Source organism: Onychostoma macrolepis, chromosome 22, assembly GCF_012432095.1.
Source record: "Onychostoma macrolepis isolate SWU-2019 chromosome 22, ASM1243209v1, whole genome shotgun sequence".
NCBI lineage: Eukaryota > Metazoa > Chordata > Actinopteri > Cypriniformes > Cyprinidae > Onychostoma > Onychostoma macrolepis.
Window position 1 is genome coordinate 29,896,638 of NC_081176.1, and position 16,832 is coordinate 29,913,469.

General features: G+C 37.4%; 2 protein-coding genes, 1 non-coding gene and 1 pseudogene across 5 annotated transcripts; 2 read left to right on the forward strand and 2 right to left on the reverse strand.

Moving 5' to 3' along the window:
• Positions 1 to 1,144: 1,144 nt before the first annotated feature.
• Positions 1,145 to 2,737, forward strand: LOC131530483 (uncharacterized). The gene is made up of 8 exons (XM_058760774.1): positions 1,145 to 1,269; positions 1,646 to 1,713; positions 1,776 to 1,949; positions 2,014 to 2,075; positions 2,155 to 2,208; positions 2,293 to 2,361; positions 2,484 to 2,624; positions 2,711 to 2,737. Exons 1-8 carry the CDS (start codon positions 1,172 to 1,174, stop codon positions 2,723 to 2,725), a joined length of 681 nt encoding a protein of 226 aa, XP_058616757.1. The 5' UTR covers positions 1,145 to 1,171; the 3' UTR covers positions 2,726 to 2,737.
• Positions 2,738 to 2,764: 27 nt separating this feature from the next.
• On the reverse strand, positions 2,765 to 4,346 carry LOC131531059 (putative nuclease HARBI1; annotated as a pseudogene).
• A 648-nt stretch (positions 4,347 to 4,994) lies between these two features.
• Positions 4,995 to 15,855, reverse strand: acy1 (aminoacylase 1). Of its 3 annotated transcripts, none has more exons than XM_058761758.1 (15): positions 15,725 to 15,855; positions 14,119 to 14,262; positions 12,761 to 12,825; positions 12,571 to 12,675; positions 12,401 to 12,495; positions 11,605 to 11,681; positions 10,027 to 10,116; positions 9,825 to 9,881; positions 9,669 to 9,742; positions 7,582 to 7,631; positions 7,351 to 7,495; positions 7,138 to 7,206; positions 6,273 to 6,352; positions 6,119 to 6,179; positions 4,995 to 5,852 (listed from the first exon to the last, which is right to left on the reverse strand). In XM_058761758.1, exons 2-15 carry the CDS (start codon positions 14,246 to 14,248, stop codon positions 5,688 to 5,690), a joined length of 1,263 nt encoding a protein of 420 aa, XP_058617741.1. In that variant the 5' UTR covers positions 14,249 to 14,262; positions 15,725 to 15,855; the 3' UTR covers positions 4,995 to 5,687. The 3 variants fall into 3 exon arrangements, with proteins under 3 accessions (XP_058617741.1, XP_058617739.1, XP_058617742.1); XM_058761756.1 differs by having other exon boundaries at positions 15,620 to 15,767; XM_058761759.1 differs by lacking the exon at positions 15,725 to 15,855 and adding an exon at positions 15,200 to 15,522.
• A 238-nt stretch (positions 15,856 to 16,093) lies between these two features.
• Positions 16,094 to 16,165, forward strand: trnag-ucc (transfer RNA glycine (anticodon UCC)). The gene has a single exon. It is a non-coding gene; the product is annotated as a tRNA-Gly (tRNA).
• The last annotated feature ends 667 nt before the right edge of the window (positions 16,166 to 16,832 follow it).

The window sequence follows — 16,832 nt, forward strand, 5'->3', positions numbered from 1 at the left end:
GTTGATGTATTTTGGTTGTGTGTGTGTGTGTGTGTGTGTGTGTGTGTGTGTGAGAGAGAGATAGAGAATCACAAGATTCTGGAAATCAGTCCACAGAGGGGCTTAATTTATCCCTATTCTTCAACCTCATTGAGGTTTCTGACCAACAAGGAGCTCCAGAAAAACCTCCTGGTAGGAGGCATGAGGGGAACAACCACTGCAACAATTTTATTTTCACTTTATTTAAGTTAATGGGTGTGTCAAAAGTGCTTCAATACATTTGTGCATAACACCGTAACTTCAGCGCGGCAAAAATCTTAACGTTGGTAAAACAAAGGCAGAGTGCCTTAACTCCAGCGTAACTGAATTCCAGCGTTCTAGAGTGCAGCGGAACAAAGCTGTAACTGATGTTAAGGGTTTCTGCCTTTGCTTTCCCTCTGCTTTTGGAAGTTATGGCAAAAACAGCATCCTATTTTCAGCAGAAAATAACAAAATTGACTTAAGATATTTTTCCACATGATAAAACTGATGTCCATTGTTCCAAAAAAGGCAATAACTCATTTTGACCAAAATTGAAGTTAAGGTCTTTTGCCTTTGCACGGCAGTATTGCGTCTGACCTCTTATCATTTGTCACCAAAATAATCACTAGAAGATATGCTTCGAGTTTTACGTCCATGTGTGGAGATTTCCTAAGTTTATCTACCAACCAGAATCTTGCTTACCTATGTATTGACGTAATTAGTGACCTCTGTTAGAGTATAACTGTTGGTGTCTAGAACATGTAAGCTGAGCGGCTTACGAACTCGATTGCGAGTCTTGAAGCTGACTTCTGCTGATGAAACTGCAAACTATCTTCAGTAAATTTTCATTTTTGACCGAATCTCTTGACTTCTGGTCTTCATTCAACACACCTGGGGCCTGTACCATGATGGTGGCTAAACAAACTCCGGGTTACAGGATTAGTTTTGAGTTGACAAAACCAAACCGATGCAATCAGGCTTAATTGGTACCATGAAGCAGCTCATCAACTTTCTCTGTCAACTCGGGCTTTGATCCTTAAGCTATGATTACTCCACGGGCGCGTGCACATAAAAGAGTGACGCCGGCACCGAACAACCAATCGCGTTCAATATGGATAGAGCGAGAGCTGTATATTTTTCATGGAGGAGCAAGAAATAATTATTCAAAAGTATGAAGAATATAAACGTGTTTCAAGGACGCAGTAATACTGTATCTGCTGCCAAAGCAAGAGAAGAGTGTTGGAAAAAGATCGCTGATTGCGTTAATGCGTAAGTTAAACAAATATACATTCAATATTAATTAAAAATGATGTGCATGATGTATGTGTGCGCGTGTATATGATGCCTTTACAATAAGGTTGTATTTGTTTAGAGAACGTAATGCAGCTAACATGAATTGACAATGAACGATAGTTTTTCAGCATTTATTAATCTAATGTTAATTCCGTTAGTTGTTCAAGTTACTCATGTTACTTCACTGTGCATTAGACGTATGTTAACAGTTAGTTTTATTTTAAAAATGTATTAATGCTTAAATTAAAATGTGTATATACGTATACTGTATGTACAAAGGTTTGTGTATAAAAATGTGACTGTATATTAGGCCTACGTCATATAGATTAATAGGCTATTCATTGATTTTTAGATGCAACCCCAACTACAAACGTTCTTGGCAGCAGATAAAGACAAAATATAAAAATATCATTCAAAGTGGTGAGTATTTACCATAACCTTTTATTATTTTCGTGAACATTTTCACAAAAACGTTTTTGCAGCAAACAGAAAAAAGTGTGACATTCGGAAAACTGGGGGAGGGCCACCTCCCCCAGAATACACTGTGGCAGAGGAGCTGGCTCTGAGTAGCAATAAGGGGCGGCCGATTATGGATGGTATTACAGGTGCTGTACAATCTGACCCTGGTGCTGGCTCCTCTAAGCAAGTGACACTGGGTATGTGTGCAATGCATTACTACCTTTTAAAAGTTGTACATGTGGCTGACTGTATGTTCTGCAGTAGAGGGAAATACAGTGTCCCTGTTGAAGCCGGCACACATTCACACAGTCTCCCACACAGAGGTGAGCTTGCAGCAGACAGAACACTATGAATATGCTTTACAACAGTTACGCTTTACATTGGCCTACTTTTATTTATTAGGGTGACGCAAATGACGAAGACACCCTCTCTGTGTGTTCTGAAACCATTGCTGAGGTGAAAGCATTGTTTTTATTTTTTATTTTATGGCACACATTTTAATGTCACACCAATGTGACTGGCCCTTATCTTTTATTGTAGGATTTTTCACAACCTACCCCACAAACTGACGCCTCTACCTCAATGGGCTTCAGAAGGAATGTGAACAAGGTACTGCTTTAAACCCTTGACATAAATTACAGCCAGTCCTGTGCCTGTATTAAGTCATGCCTTTTGTCATTTGATTTACCTTAAGACTTGTAATGACTGTTTGTGGTGGAATTATGTTTCAGGTGGAAACTGACTCCGTCAGGGCCCTTTACAAAAGGAGCCTAGAATTAGACTGCACACTAAAGGAGCTGGACTGTGAGCTGAGGAGCCTCCAAATTAAAAAAATTAAATTGGAGATCAAACAGCTGGAAAAACAGATCTCAGTATGTGAACTTACTAAAACAGGCAACACATTAGTATGAACACTCAATACTTATTAATGCATCTTTCTCTCTTTCTCCCTCCTTAGCCACATCAACAATAAAACCATTTGAGACCTATCTGCAGTTTCAATGTGCTTTTATTAAGTAAAATATTGTATGGTGATTGCATCTCTGACAGCTGTGCCAGCTGGGTGGTCAAGTGTGATTGGGTCAATTTCATCGGGGAGAAGCTGGTTTAGTGGTGGTGCTTGCTCCTTTCTGATAGTGGCTATATTGTGCAGAATGGCACATGCTGTGATGCCCGCTCTGGTGACACCCTTAACAGCCGAAGGCAGTTGAAACGTGCCTTTAGGATGCCAAAGGTCATCTCGATCTTGACCCTGGTTTTACTGAGGGCCACATTGAACCTGTTTTGTGGCCTTGTCTGAGGGTCAGGATAGGGGGTTAGTAAAAATCTCTGGCATGCATAACCCCTGTCTCCTACCAACAGGCCATCAAAAAGCCCTGTCACAGAACAGAAAAGGGGAAAATTGTATAAGTTTTGCTTTGTCAATTAAAAAGAACACTTTAAAGTGTTTTGTACTGTAACTTGCCTTCCTCAAAGCGCTGACACAACACAGACTCACGGAAAATTCGTGAGTCATGCACTGAGCCAGGCCATTTGGCATCCAAGCTTGTGATCATGCATTCATGATCACAAGTTATCTGAAGATGAAATGTACAGTAGATCATTGTCATATGTGTTAATGATTCATCTCACTGAAAATAAGTCATCTTGAATCTATAGTACACCTACCTGAACATTGAGGCTGTGAAAGGACTTTCTATTCACATAATCTGCCTCATGTTCTCCAAGAGCTGTGGAGATTGCAACATGTGTGCAGTCTATTGCTCCTATGACTCTAGGGAATCCTATCATAAGATTAATATATTTGTTAAAAGATTTAGAATAATATTAACATGTACTGTATTGTATAATTTAAGTGTTCTAAGTGAAATCTGCTTTCTGGGGAGAAAAAAGTGAATGTATAAAAGTAAATCTGTTCATGTAGTGTCACCCTATCAGTCTTACCGGCAATTTTATAAAAGCCCTCTTTTATGGACATGGTCGATAAATGTCCAGGGAACACTATGAAGCTATTCATGTACCCCTGCAGTGCGAGGACCACCTTGCGAATGGTTCGACAAACCGTGTTTTTCCCAAGGTTCTCTGCATCACCGACCGCATACAAGTACGTACCGCTTGCAAAAAAACGCAACGCAATGCATACCATTTGCGGTACAGTAAGAGCATGACTTCGACGTGTCACATTTGATATGTGCGGCTCAAGAAGTTCGCAAATATAAGAGATTCCTTCCGCGGAGAATCTGTATCTTTCATACAAGTAAGTATCAGGAAAATCTAGGGGATTTTGTCTGTCCCTAAAAACTCTTTCTCTACGAAGTGCTCGTCTAACAATTTGTGCGGAGATGTCCACAGGATTTGGTAGAAAAGGTGAAGCCATTGCAACAGACACTGGGATATGTGACGTCACCTATATGTTTCTTTGATCACAGCTGATTGGTCGAATTTCAGTCTGAGATCTCGAATCCAGAACATAACCTGCCCCGGAGCAGGTTAGCCGTGCAGCATAAGATACCATGGCAACAAACAACGCTTAAAGCCGAGCTACCTTCATGGTACCTAAAACCCAGAGTTGGGGCAAACTAAACTGAAACTTACCTGGCTAGCCAGCTAATCCGGCTTCATGGTACAGGCCCCTGGTCCGAGGGTCTTTACTGTAAATTCCCCTACATTTGTTTTTTATGCTGCAAAGGAAAATATAGCTTATAATATAGCCTAATAATCAGCATACGGGTGAAAAAAAAAAAAAACACTCCATATTTCCTAAAGATATCACCCATCAGTGGCATTTATAAAGAAAATAAGACTGGGGCAAGAATTTAACCCTGTGGCACCCCACATGCAAGTGAGCGTGAGGATGAACTATGTTGGCCAACAGAAACACTAAATCTTTTATTTCTTAGAAATGATTGAATGAGGAAAAGATCCATGAATAAAGAAAGATGATTCAGGATTTTGGAGAAGGGGAGGAGTTCCCACAGCGATGCTTCGCAATGTAGTCAACTCTTGAAAGGGAACCACATTGTAATGTGCTGCTGCAGGAGCTCAGAATGGACAATTGGCAGGTTTCAATTTGTTTTAATGTGCATTTGTACACACAAAGCTGGCCTATGACCCATGCGGACTTATATTACTATAATTTTGTTTTTTGAACTTTTCAAAACAGAGAGATCTGAGATATCTATCTATCTTATCTATCTATCCATCCATGCATCCATGGAAAGTGGGGAAAAATACACAGCACCTTTAAAGCTATATTATTTATTATTTGAAGTCAGTCTCCATGTAATAAAAATAATAATACTAACACTTCAGATAGCTTTGATATATATTACCCCTTAACTTTTCAATCAGGAGGGCAAAGTAGCACCAGTCAACCACATCAAAGAAAAAGAAAAAAAGATTGAGGTAACATTAAAAATCACAAAACATGAAATCATGACATGTAACTCATTCTAATTGTAGTTATTGTGCAATATAAGTCTCATAGTAATCAATGACCCATACACATTTTCAGTATACATAACTACATGTTTGCATCAAAATCATTCGTATTAAAAAATATAATGCATCTATAGCAAGCATAGCTATACAGTTTCAGTCATTTTCATTTTTCATATATAAGACACAAACTGCCTAATTTGAGTGTGTTAATTATACACTTTATGAACTAAAACAACCGTTCATATCAGCTCCTAATTGTGGATATCAGCTAAAAAAATAAGACTTAAAAGCATATCTAAGACATCATTGAAAGAAAGCAACTCCTGAGTTAAAGCAAACATAACGGTGATCTTCATTATATGGGATCAGCCCATTCTTTGGTGTTATGGCAGAAACATTTGTCAATATGTGCGGAAATCAGCATCTTTACTGAGAACCGCGAGGAGCAGAAGCAGCTGTGAGAGGCTGAAGCAGGAGAGGAGGAGTGAGATCCTCTACTCTTCGCCGCTCAGAGGCGGCACGCTGGCCAGAGCCGGGACCAGACGCTCGTACACCTGGATGCCCCGCAGGAACACCTGCTCATTCAGATACTCATTATGATCGTGAAGCAGGATGGGAGTGAGATTCATCGGAGAGAAGCCAATGGCAGGAAGACCCTCCTGCAAAAACACAATATTAATAGGAACTCACCTACGGAGGGATATAACATACAAAATTAATGAAATACAATAGTTTAGGGTCAGTATGATTTTAAATATCTATACATTTAACATGCATCAATCAGAAATGTTTCTTGAACAGCTAATCAGTATATGTAAATGATTTCTGAAGGATCATGTGACACTGAAGACTGGAGTAATGATGCTGAGTAAATTCAGCTTTATCATCACAGGAATAAATTACATCAGAAGTGAAATTGACTTACTTCCCTGATGAAGCGGCTGTCTGTGGCAGCAGGGAAGATTTCCTTTTTCAGAGTCATGTTCCTGTTATGAGACACATAGAGTCACATGTCTACATGTGTATAATATAAACTAGAGGCTCACAAAACTACGTTCAACAAACTACTTTTCCCTCACATTGCTTTGCAGGTAGAGCTAAACGCGTGCCACCAGGGGTCACTCTCCTCTGTGGATGTGAAATTCTGGTCCATATGTTTCTGAAGAGCAGAAAAAAGCAACAGATTTAAAACCAAATCATGAGTCTCTTGTGCTTGTACAGAGGCACACATAGTTTAGTAATTTACAGGAAGACTGACTCCCGCATTTACCACAACTACGCAATGTATACGGAAACAAACTGAGCAACTAGTTGTTAATGTTGTATTTAAAATCATATCAGAGTTGTGTCTTTTCTGTGTGTGGGGTGCAAGAAATCACAGGGAAGGTTTTGACTCAGTAGTGTTGCCAGATCTTGCTATAAAATAAATAAATATATTTTCCTATATATATATATATATATATATATATATATATATATATATATATATATATATATATAGCAACCTGCACCTGCCTACTTTATTAACTCCATAAACTGGATCACTTTAGGAGCCGGGCCAAACAACAAAAACATCGTTTATAATAAGTGGACATGGCAACCGTTCAAGAGCGCATACTTCCAAACATAAACATGACTCTGAAATGACTCTGTGGTTTAGTTAAAAATCGCCAAACATTAGTCTTTGGTCAATGTAAATTTAAAAAATGAGACCAACTGTGCAAGATGCCACATGCAACGGTTAGCATGATGTAAATCATGGCAGTTTCGAGAGCAAGTTCTGACAACAATTTAGAGAATTCACCCCTGTATTTAAATGTAGGTGTCACTCCTGAATCTCTACAGTGTGTACGTGGCCAGAGTCTCCTGGCAGACACATGAAATTACCAGATGTGAGATCAGGCCACATGGAATTGTGTTTGGGGTGTAAAAAATAAATCTGACCTGTGCAAAATCATATGTCACGTCCTCACCAGCTTCTTTACACCAGGCTTTTATCTTCTCTTCAAACTCCTGTCCAGTGAACAGAATTGGCAGTGGCACATGGCGAAAGAATCAGTTCAAAGCCAAATAATTTAATAGAATAAAGAGACTATAAATGGAGGAGGGTGTAACTGAACTCGTGTTCGGATCACATGTAATGGTCCAGATACACACCTGCAGGTTAACGGTGGGCGGGATTCTCAAGTCAAAGCTGACATCCATTTCTGCAGGAACCACGTTGTAAGCCACGCCCCCTTTCACCATGGTCATGTTAACAGTGGTGACATCACCCAGAGTAAAACACTCGTTGGTGTTCAGCCTAAAAATCACACACAGGTGTATTTTCATTTTTAACAGATCTCCTTTAACCAGCTGTTTATAATACAGATTGAGAATGAAGCTCACCGGTGTTTCTCCTTCGCTCTGAACTCCAGGAAGGAGTTTATAACTCGCCGCTGTGGACACAACACAGACAGATGCATCAGAAACAGAACAAAAATAGACTTCAGGGTAAAATAAACTTCATGAGTTTAGGTTAAAATGCATTTATTTGTATATTTTCAAGTTACTTGCAATTTAATATAAAACTTTTTGCCTTCATTTGTTCACTTTAAATATTGCTGTTTTTTTAATAGTATAAATATTTAATGTAGTTTGTCAATTAATAGGAGAATGAACAGGAAAACTGCATGTACAACTATTATACATTTTGAAAGAGGTTTGTTTCTAATAGTTCGACGTCTGTATGCTGCGCCCTCACAAATAAGAGAAGATATGACTTCATTTATAAGGATCTCTCATGATCCTTCAGAAATCATTCTGATATGCTGATTTGCTGTTCAAGAAACATTTCTGGGGCCGGATTCACGAACATCATCTTAAGAAATACGTTAAAAATATTCTTAAGATAAATTCCACGAAGTTCGTAAGAATGTTCTTAAGCGCAATTCTTGAAAAATTCTTAATTTCTTAAAAATGTTTCCTAAGAACATCTTAAGAAGAAAATGACAGTCTTTATAATAAATCAGAATAAATGGCTGAAGACACACTGATAAACTCACACTTCAAGGATTGTCTTTTTGCGCTTCCTGCAGATTACCCTAATAATCATAATAAGCGCGCACACTATTTTCATCGCAACCAGCTTCACAGGCTCTTTAAAAATATAAAGTGCGTTAAAAACGCCAGTCTCAAGCTGCAGAGATCGGTTTCTTTCATTTTTGTGCTGTGTTTTTGCGCTCTCTTCCGAGTGAAAGCTTCCGGTATGTGCAGTGTTGCCAGACGTACGATAATTATCATATTTGTACGATAATTTTGACCTCTGTACAATAATAAAATGCCATAATGTACGATAATTTCAGAATTTTGTGACGCCTCAATTGATGGCAGTTGTGGTCATAGGGCTTCTATACTCGTATGCGAAATCGGCGCATCCAGTGTAGACAGCGTCACTGATTATAATGGGTTCTATAGTATTTTGCTCGCGTCCGGTGTAGACACGGTGTAAGGGGCGCCTAGTTATTTATCTAATGTGGTCATTTGCAGGTCGTGTCAGAAAATTGTTGGTCAAGATAAATAGCTGTATTCTGTACGTTTGACTCGCGTACGATAATTTTCTTCCTAATACGATAATTTTGAGATTCTAGTAAGATACTTGGACATTTCCAATCTGGCAACGCTGTGTGTCCACGCTGCTACAGTAAACACGTCCTGTGTATGGATGCATTCATATGCGCTAAAAACTGCCAAAGATTATATCGTATTTATAGGCTAAAATTAAAAATGAGCACCCTATCCGACTAATTTTTTTTAGAGTTGTTACTGAATTTTGAATTCAGCAAAAAGTCGCCTTACACATAAGCTAATCATGACCGATCATTGTTTACATTATCAGTCATTGGTGTGTCCCTACACAAGCACATCCCTATTAATAGTTCTACTATGTATTAGATGTAGATAGTTTTATTCTAATGCTTAAAACTATCAATTAAATTGAAATAACCCAATAAATTAAATCATTCTTACTATTTGGGATTTAAGACAAGTCTGGGGCTATCCTAACTTTAAGAAGTTATTGACGAACATTTTGAAGAAGATTCTTTTCAAGAATTTGAATTCTTCTGAAGATATGTCTTAAAAACAATCTTAAGAAAAAAGATAAGAACAATCTTAAGAAGAATTTTTGGGAATACAAAATACACAACTTTTTTCTTAAGTTAAAAAATAAGAAGAAAACTGCAGTTAAGAAGACATTCTTAAGAAAAAGTTTCATGAATCCGGCCCCTGATTATTAGCAATGTTGAGAACAGTTGCACTGCCGGATATTTCCAATTTTTCGAACTTCAGAATTCTAAAATGAAGTTCAAAAAATGGTATTTATTTGAAATAGAAATCTTTTGGACCATTATGAATGTTTTTATTTTTGATCAAATTAATTTGTCTTTGCAGAAAAAAAAAAGTGTTTGGCCACATTACGTTCTGAACACACTCACTAGTTTCTCTGCTGCTGTGTTCTCCACAAACCTGGAACCATGACCTGGACTTCCTGGACAGCGGACTGTTATCCCTGCAGGCCAGAGCACATGTTTGTTAACACACACACACACACACACAGAGTAAATGTGGCTACTGGCATATGTGATACTCACACCAGGGGTTCCTTTCTCCGTAGAAGACAGTATAGGCATTGGTTGGGTTTGCCAAACCTGTGAACAAATAAAACATCTCATTAATATTAGTGCATACATGTTTTAGTTTAAAAAACGGTTAAAATCAAGTCTGCAATTTTGAGAAAACCTGAGAACACTAAAGCAACTACAACTAGAAAACTGGATCTACAGGTTTGTTTACCTTCATCAAGGGCAAAACCAATGTTCAGCTTTTGAAATTCAGGTTGCTTCACAAATGTCTCCATTCCTTTGTGACCACCGACCTCCTCATCTGTCAAAACATTAAAAACACCATACATTTGTAGGCAAAGTGGCTTTTATTGCAGAACTGGTCACAACAGATACAAAAGCGTCAATGGATCTTTGTTATGCCATGTTTAATTTGCTACAATTGAAAATTTGAGGATGTGCGGATCTTGCGGAATTTGAGGATCTTGGTGTCAATGACCCAGTGAAAAACTGGTATTACATACATACTATATACCCTACTCAAGAGTCTAGTATACAAAAAAACTCAGGAAAACATGTTTGTGAAAATTAGACATTACAAAAAACTAATTTAAAACGCCATTCAAAATCACATTTTATTTCCAGAAGTACTTTTAATGTTGTGCAATAATACAGAAAACTTGCATTAAAGTTAACTACAATTCAGTGTCAATTTTTACTAACTTGACTATCCACATTTTTTAACGCAGAAGTAAGGTGTTTTCTGTGAATGTGCGAGACGGTTCATTAGTCACTGTAGTGAAATAACGAGAGGAATAACAAAATGCAGTAAACAGTAAAACTGTTTGCACTACAAACCAGTGCGTTTATAATTTAGACCAGGGGTGTCCAAACTCAAACTATTGTTAATGCGACTGCAGCTTAAATAGGTCATGAACTGAGAAACCAAAATTGCCTTTATCTTTTGACCTATAAGAGGTCGCTGTACTAGAAAAACATCCTGTCAGTTTCAGAACTCAAAATGTTGTCGTTAGTCTAAAAACAGCTTATACTGAAGCCAGGTCAAAACAACAGCTTGTGGAATGTTCTACTCTATGATGTAATAGTGTGGATAAGCACCGCCTCCGCAGATGATGATCAACACCTGCTTCTACATCGCTGCCTGTTTAGCCCCGCCCACTTATTCGCACATGTAGCCTAGTGTTTACAAGAGAGGTAACAGGTCTATGCAGAAACCAAACGATAAAGATGTTCTGAAGACAAGAAGACGCTGTGCAGTGCCAAGCTGTGGAAAAACAGCCTTTGCATTGCCTTCCTTCTGATCCCAACGTTAGGAAAGAGTGGATTGAGTTTATTTTTAATGAAGATCCAGACTGCATCAGTAAAAACTCTTGTCTTTTCTTCTCTTTCTTGTCTTGTCAGTAAGAACTCGTTCACTTTATTTTACCACGGATTCGTTAACATACAAGGCAGAATTCGACACGGGATTTTCAAAAAGATTGAAACTAAACGTTGATGCTGTGCCAACTATATTGGATCCGACAGTAATGTCACAACACACAAGTGTGAGTAACTGTATTCATTTCATGGTCACTATTGCTTTGCCTGTTATTACAGATCGTTTGACACGTATTGAGTTATTTATGCATTTTTCACCTAAATCACTGCAGCGCCCATCTATGAGGAATGTACGCTGTCAAACATACACAACTGTTAGCCAATCATAGCAGTGGCCGTTTACTTCGGAGTCTACCATACACCAAAAAAAAACAGAGGCAGTTCATGACCCCAAGGTCTGTTGTGAGCTGACCTGGGACAAATGTTAAATGGATAGTACGAGAAAATCTCTTCCCAGCCGCCTTCAATCTGCGAATGGCTTCAATGTACCTGCAGAGAAACAAAACTTCAAAACACAAGCAAACTCCATATCCAATTTAGATAAATTATTATTCTTTTCTTATGTTTGTTCGTGCCCAACCAAACCATAGCTGATGTTAGAAAATATCTGACTATAATACTCCAAAACTTTCATGATTTTGACCACAATTGTGACCCTGGACCACAAAACCAGTCTTAAGTCGCTGGGGTATATTTGTAGCTATAGCCAAAAATACATTGTATGAGTCAAAATTATCGATTTCTCTTTTATGTCAAAAATCATTAGGGCATTAAGTAAAGATCATGTTCCATGAAGATATTTAGTAAATTTCTTACTGTAAATGTATCAAAACTTAATTTTTGATTAGTAATATGCATTGCTAAGAACTTCATTTATACAACTTTAAAGGCGATTTTCTCAATATTTTGATTTTTTTGCACCCTCAGATTCCAGATTTTCAAATAGTTGTATTTCAGCCAAATATTGTCCGATGCTAACAAACCATACATCAATGGAAATCTCATTTATTAAGCTTTCAGTCTATGTATAAATCCCAATTTCGAAAAATTTACACTTAAGACTGGTTTTGTCATCCAGGGTCACAATTTATAAAAATATAAACTGTAACTGTAAGTATGGCAGTACCTCAGTAATACTACAACAACACTGGCTTGCCAGGTCAAAGGTTTTAACACAACCTTTAGTTTGTAGCTGGTTTTAAACTCACTGTATCGTGACACATTTCATATCCTGAGATCCTCTGCCGTAGATGTTGCCATGCTCATCTTTAACAGCAGCAAATGGATCGTGTTTCCAGTGTTCCTGAAGCAGACGGACACAGTTTTTGAGTGAGATCTGACCCATGCTATGTGATCTGTACAGTGATTGATGTGTTACCTCATAAACCGGAACCACATCGGTGTGTGAGTTCAGCACCACAGACTTCAGCTCCGGCCGGCTGCCGACCCACGTGATGATCGCAATGACTCGACCCGGACACACCTGAGGAACAGCTTTAAATTAACATGGCCGTGATTGATGAAGAACATGATTAGAGTTAGACAGATCCAGCAGGTAGTATCAATACCTCCACTTTCTTCATGGGTAAAGCCAGCTCCGCTGCTATCCGCTCCAGGAACCTTAAAGCAGCATCTGACAAAGAGTGATCGACAGAAGCAGATTTACTTTACCGATCCCAGACATGATAGTCAGCAACTTTTCATTTGCGATAACCAAAGGTTGTGGTTCACTAATCATTATCCCTCAGTCTCAGAGACAAAAGTGGTTTTCTATTTATATCCATCTGTAGAATAATGCAATTGTAATGTAAATTGTGAAAAACACACCAGACTACAGTTTTGTGATCTGTTCACCCAAATTAATGAACAATATGTTCATTAATATGAAAAAAACACTCTTTGATCTCCATTTGCATCCTTTATTCTGGGGATGTTTGCAGGAAAGACCAGGACAGGGTTGCACCAGCTATGTGCAATTTACAATATATGCACAACTAAATATTTACGAAGTGTCTATTTACACTAACTCGTGTGATTGGGGTAGTCAACGCTACAAAACACGGCTGTTTCAAACCTCATTTCACATCGGAAAAGGTATTTATTTTCAATAAAAATGAAGGAAATAGCCTAATCAAAAAGTTTAGGTAGGTGCAGGGACGGCTTTATTGTCCCAATAAGGTGGCATTCAGTTAATAATTTGAATTAAAGTTATAATTTAGTTATTATTGCATACCGTTTCATAATGTACTGCAATTCTGAGGTGCAGATATTTGCCAATATTTGCATTAACTGGTATAAATAGCAGAAAATACTGCTATTTGCACAGTGCAAATAGCCGCAGCCAAATATTTAAGCATAGCATCATTAAATTTAGCAGAACATAACTCTGTGTAAAAGCTAAATATCTGCAGTGGCTGGAATGGAGCGGGTCAGGTATGACGGCCGAACCCAGAGGACTCATTCACTGCTGGTTCCTATGGGGTTTTATAATGGGTTTTTTCAATTTGTGAGTAAAATAAAACCCATGGTAAACTTAACTTGATACTTTGAGGTTTTGTTCAGTACAGTATGCCTTCAATACTCATTTCTGCATAAATTGAATCTAAACTGTAACAAACAACTTGGGTTAAGTTTGTATAAAGACAGTGATTAACCTACTCCTAGTTTACCTGTATTAAGTAATCATCGCCGCACTTGATCAAAGATCAACTAATGGACTTTGGACGGATGTCATTGGTAATACATTACAACACCTTTCAGGGCAAATTAGTCTCAAAACTAGTAAACTGCCTACCTAGACAACATTTCTAAATGTTGAAGGGGTTAACATGTATTCCTGGGCAAAGGTTAACCCGAGTCATAAACCTAGAAGGTGATATTGCAATCCTATTTACAGCAGGACAGGGTGAGAGGGTCTCTGAGGTACCGTAGTCAGGCTCTGGGTGGACCGTCTTGAGCCGCAGGTATTCTCTGAACAGGGTCACTGAAGGGTCTTCTGTCCCGGGGCCATCCTTGACCCCTCCGCCTCCGTTTGGTCCATCTTTATCAGGCAACATACCGGCCCACTGTCCTGTGACGAGACGGTTCATTATTAACTAATACACATATTTTAAATAAATAAATAAAACAAAATATATATATATAAGTAAATAAAGCCTGTTGAAGGGACATTTTAAGGATTTATTTATTTATTTTTAACATTTTAACTATTATTTTAACAAGTACATTTTCATGAACCATAGCTTTATTAACAGTGATTCAAAAGGTGAGATTGCATTAAATTGATCGAACGTGACAGTTTATAATACATTTCTATTTATATACAAAATGCATAATTCATAAACATTTATAACGTTGCAACATATTTCTATTTCAAATAAATGATGTTCATTTGAACTTCCATTCATCAAAGAATCCTGAAAAAAAAGGAAAAAATTATAAATTATAAAAATTAAAAATTTATTTTTTAAATTAAAAAAATATGCATTTTAAAAAATGTATGCATTTAATATTTTTAAATTATGTTAAACAGTCTTTGCAAATATTAATTCAAAATTATCTTTAATATTTTTAAACATCTTCATAAAGGGTTTGGCTACATATACACATTACACTTACTAAAACAAATAACATTTGCAGATCTTACAGACGTCTTATTACAGGTTAGTTCTAGCTTCTTGAAACTATTTTTTTTAGTGAACGCACCGGGCTTTTTGGGGTTTGAACCCGCAACCTGACACTGGCAGGTCACATAAACTGCTTTGACTAGTCTTAAACGTTAGTATAAACTTACTTATTGTCCATTAAACGTCTGCATAAACCAGTTTACATTTTCATGTAGCAATCTTGAAAAAGTTACTACCAGTCTTAAAGAAAAAAAGAAAAAGAAAAGATGACTTGTAACACTAGTCTAAGCAGTTTATGCAACCAGTCACTGATTTTAAAGACAGGAGATACATTATATAAAATGAGATAGATAGATAGATAGATAGATATAAAAGACTTGCCTTTTGGCTATAGTTGGTCAGATTAGTTTTTAAGACTCTCTCTCAACCTAGTCACTGCGTTTATGCAACTGACCCCTGACCTTTAACTGAATCACAGCACCATCGACCACATTCACTTCTTTCACGAAAGGAATAAGTTACCGCATTTATTTCACCCTGATGAGGTTGTGATAACAGCTGTCTTCTCGTAAACACAGGTCAAATGTCAAGAGAAGTACTGTGTCATGTAAACTAATCCACTGCTCTTTAACTGTCAACACAACATGGCAGAAAAACTATATATATAGCGTAAACATCACTGCACAACAAATACCAGCCTGTCTTAAATCAGACGAGCGTCTCTCATGACTGCCGTGTGTTTAATATTAATAATAAGTGTATCATCAGTAGCAGCAGCTGCAGCTCGACGCATTGACTCACCTGCTTCCGCGCGAGCTCGCAGCTGATTTGCGTCTTAATCAATAAAGAACACAACACTGTCTTTCTCTGTAAGAGACAGATATCTGAAGGTGATTTATAACTCACCTTCGCTCCAGGGTGCTCGGCTGAACTCGGGTCGTTACTTATTATGCTTGATCATGCCAAAAAAACATCCTCTCTCTCGCTCCTGAGTCTTGCGTCATGACGTCGCACGGGATGTTTAGAGCGCATGCGCAGCACGTAAGAAGCGTTACTACACTATACTACAATTGTCCGTATGTGTTTTCATAGCTTTTTTAGATAAGTGATTTTTATTCCTGGTCTTTATTTAACACACTTCAGACTATGAGCTCGAAACACACACTGTGTGAGCGACGCGTTTTATCTTATTTTAACAGGATTCACGTTGTATACTCGATTTCGTGTTACTTTGAAGCTGAGTATGTGAGGTCTGTAGTGCGTACTAGTAAGCAAGCGTTGGTGGTATAGTGGTGAGCATAGCTGCCTTCCAAGCAGTTGACCCGGGTTCGATTCCCGGCCAACGCAGATATCTTTTCCTGTTTTAAGTAACTTCAAGGAAAAGCCCTTCACGCCAAGCTAGATCATTATAACGATTTTTTTTCTGTTCCGGGATGAACGAAAAAAACATTGACAGCCGATAAAACGCTCAAGCATAACGTTATCGTGCATTGATGTAATGCTGTATTACATTTACATTTAGTTATTTAGCAGACGCTTTTATCCAAAGCGACTTACGGACAATGAAGCAATCAAAATCAACAAAAGAGCAATGCTATTCAAGTGCTATAACAAGTTAGCTTGTTTAACAAAACAAGCAGTTACACAACTTACACATTTTAAATAAATAAATAAAAAAAACAATATATATATATATATATATATATATATATATATATATATATTAGTAAATAAAGTCTGTTGAAGTGACATTTTAAGGATTTTTTTTTTTTAACATTTTAACTATTATTTTAACAAGTACATTTTCATGAACCATAGCTTTATTAACTGTGATTCAAAAGGTGAGATTGCATTAAATTGATCGAACGTGACAGTTTATAATACATTTCTATTTATATACAAAATGCATATAATTCATAAACATTTATAACGTTGCAACATATTTCTATTTCAAATAAATGATGTTCATTTGAACTTCCATTCATCAAAGAATCCTGAAAAAAAAGGAAAAAAT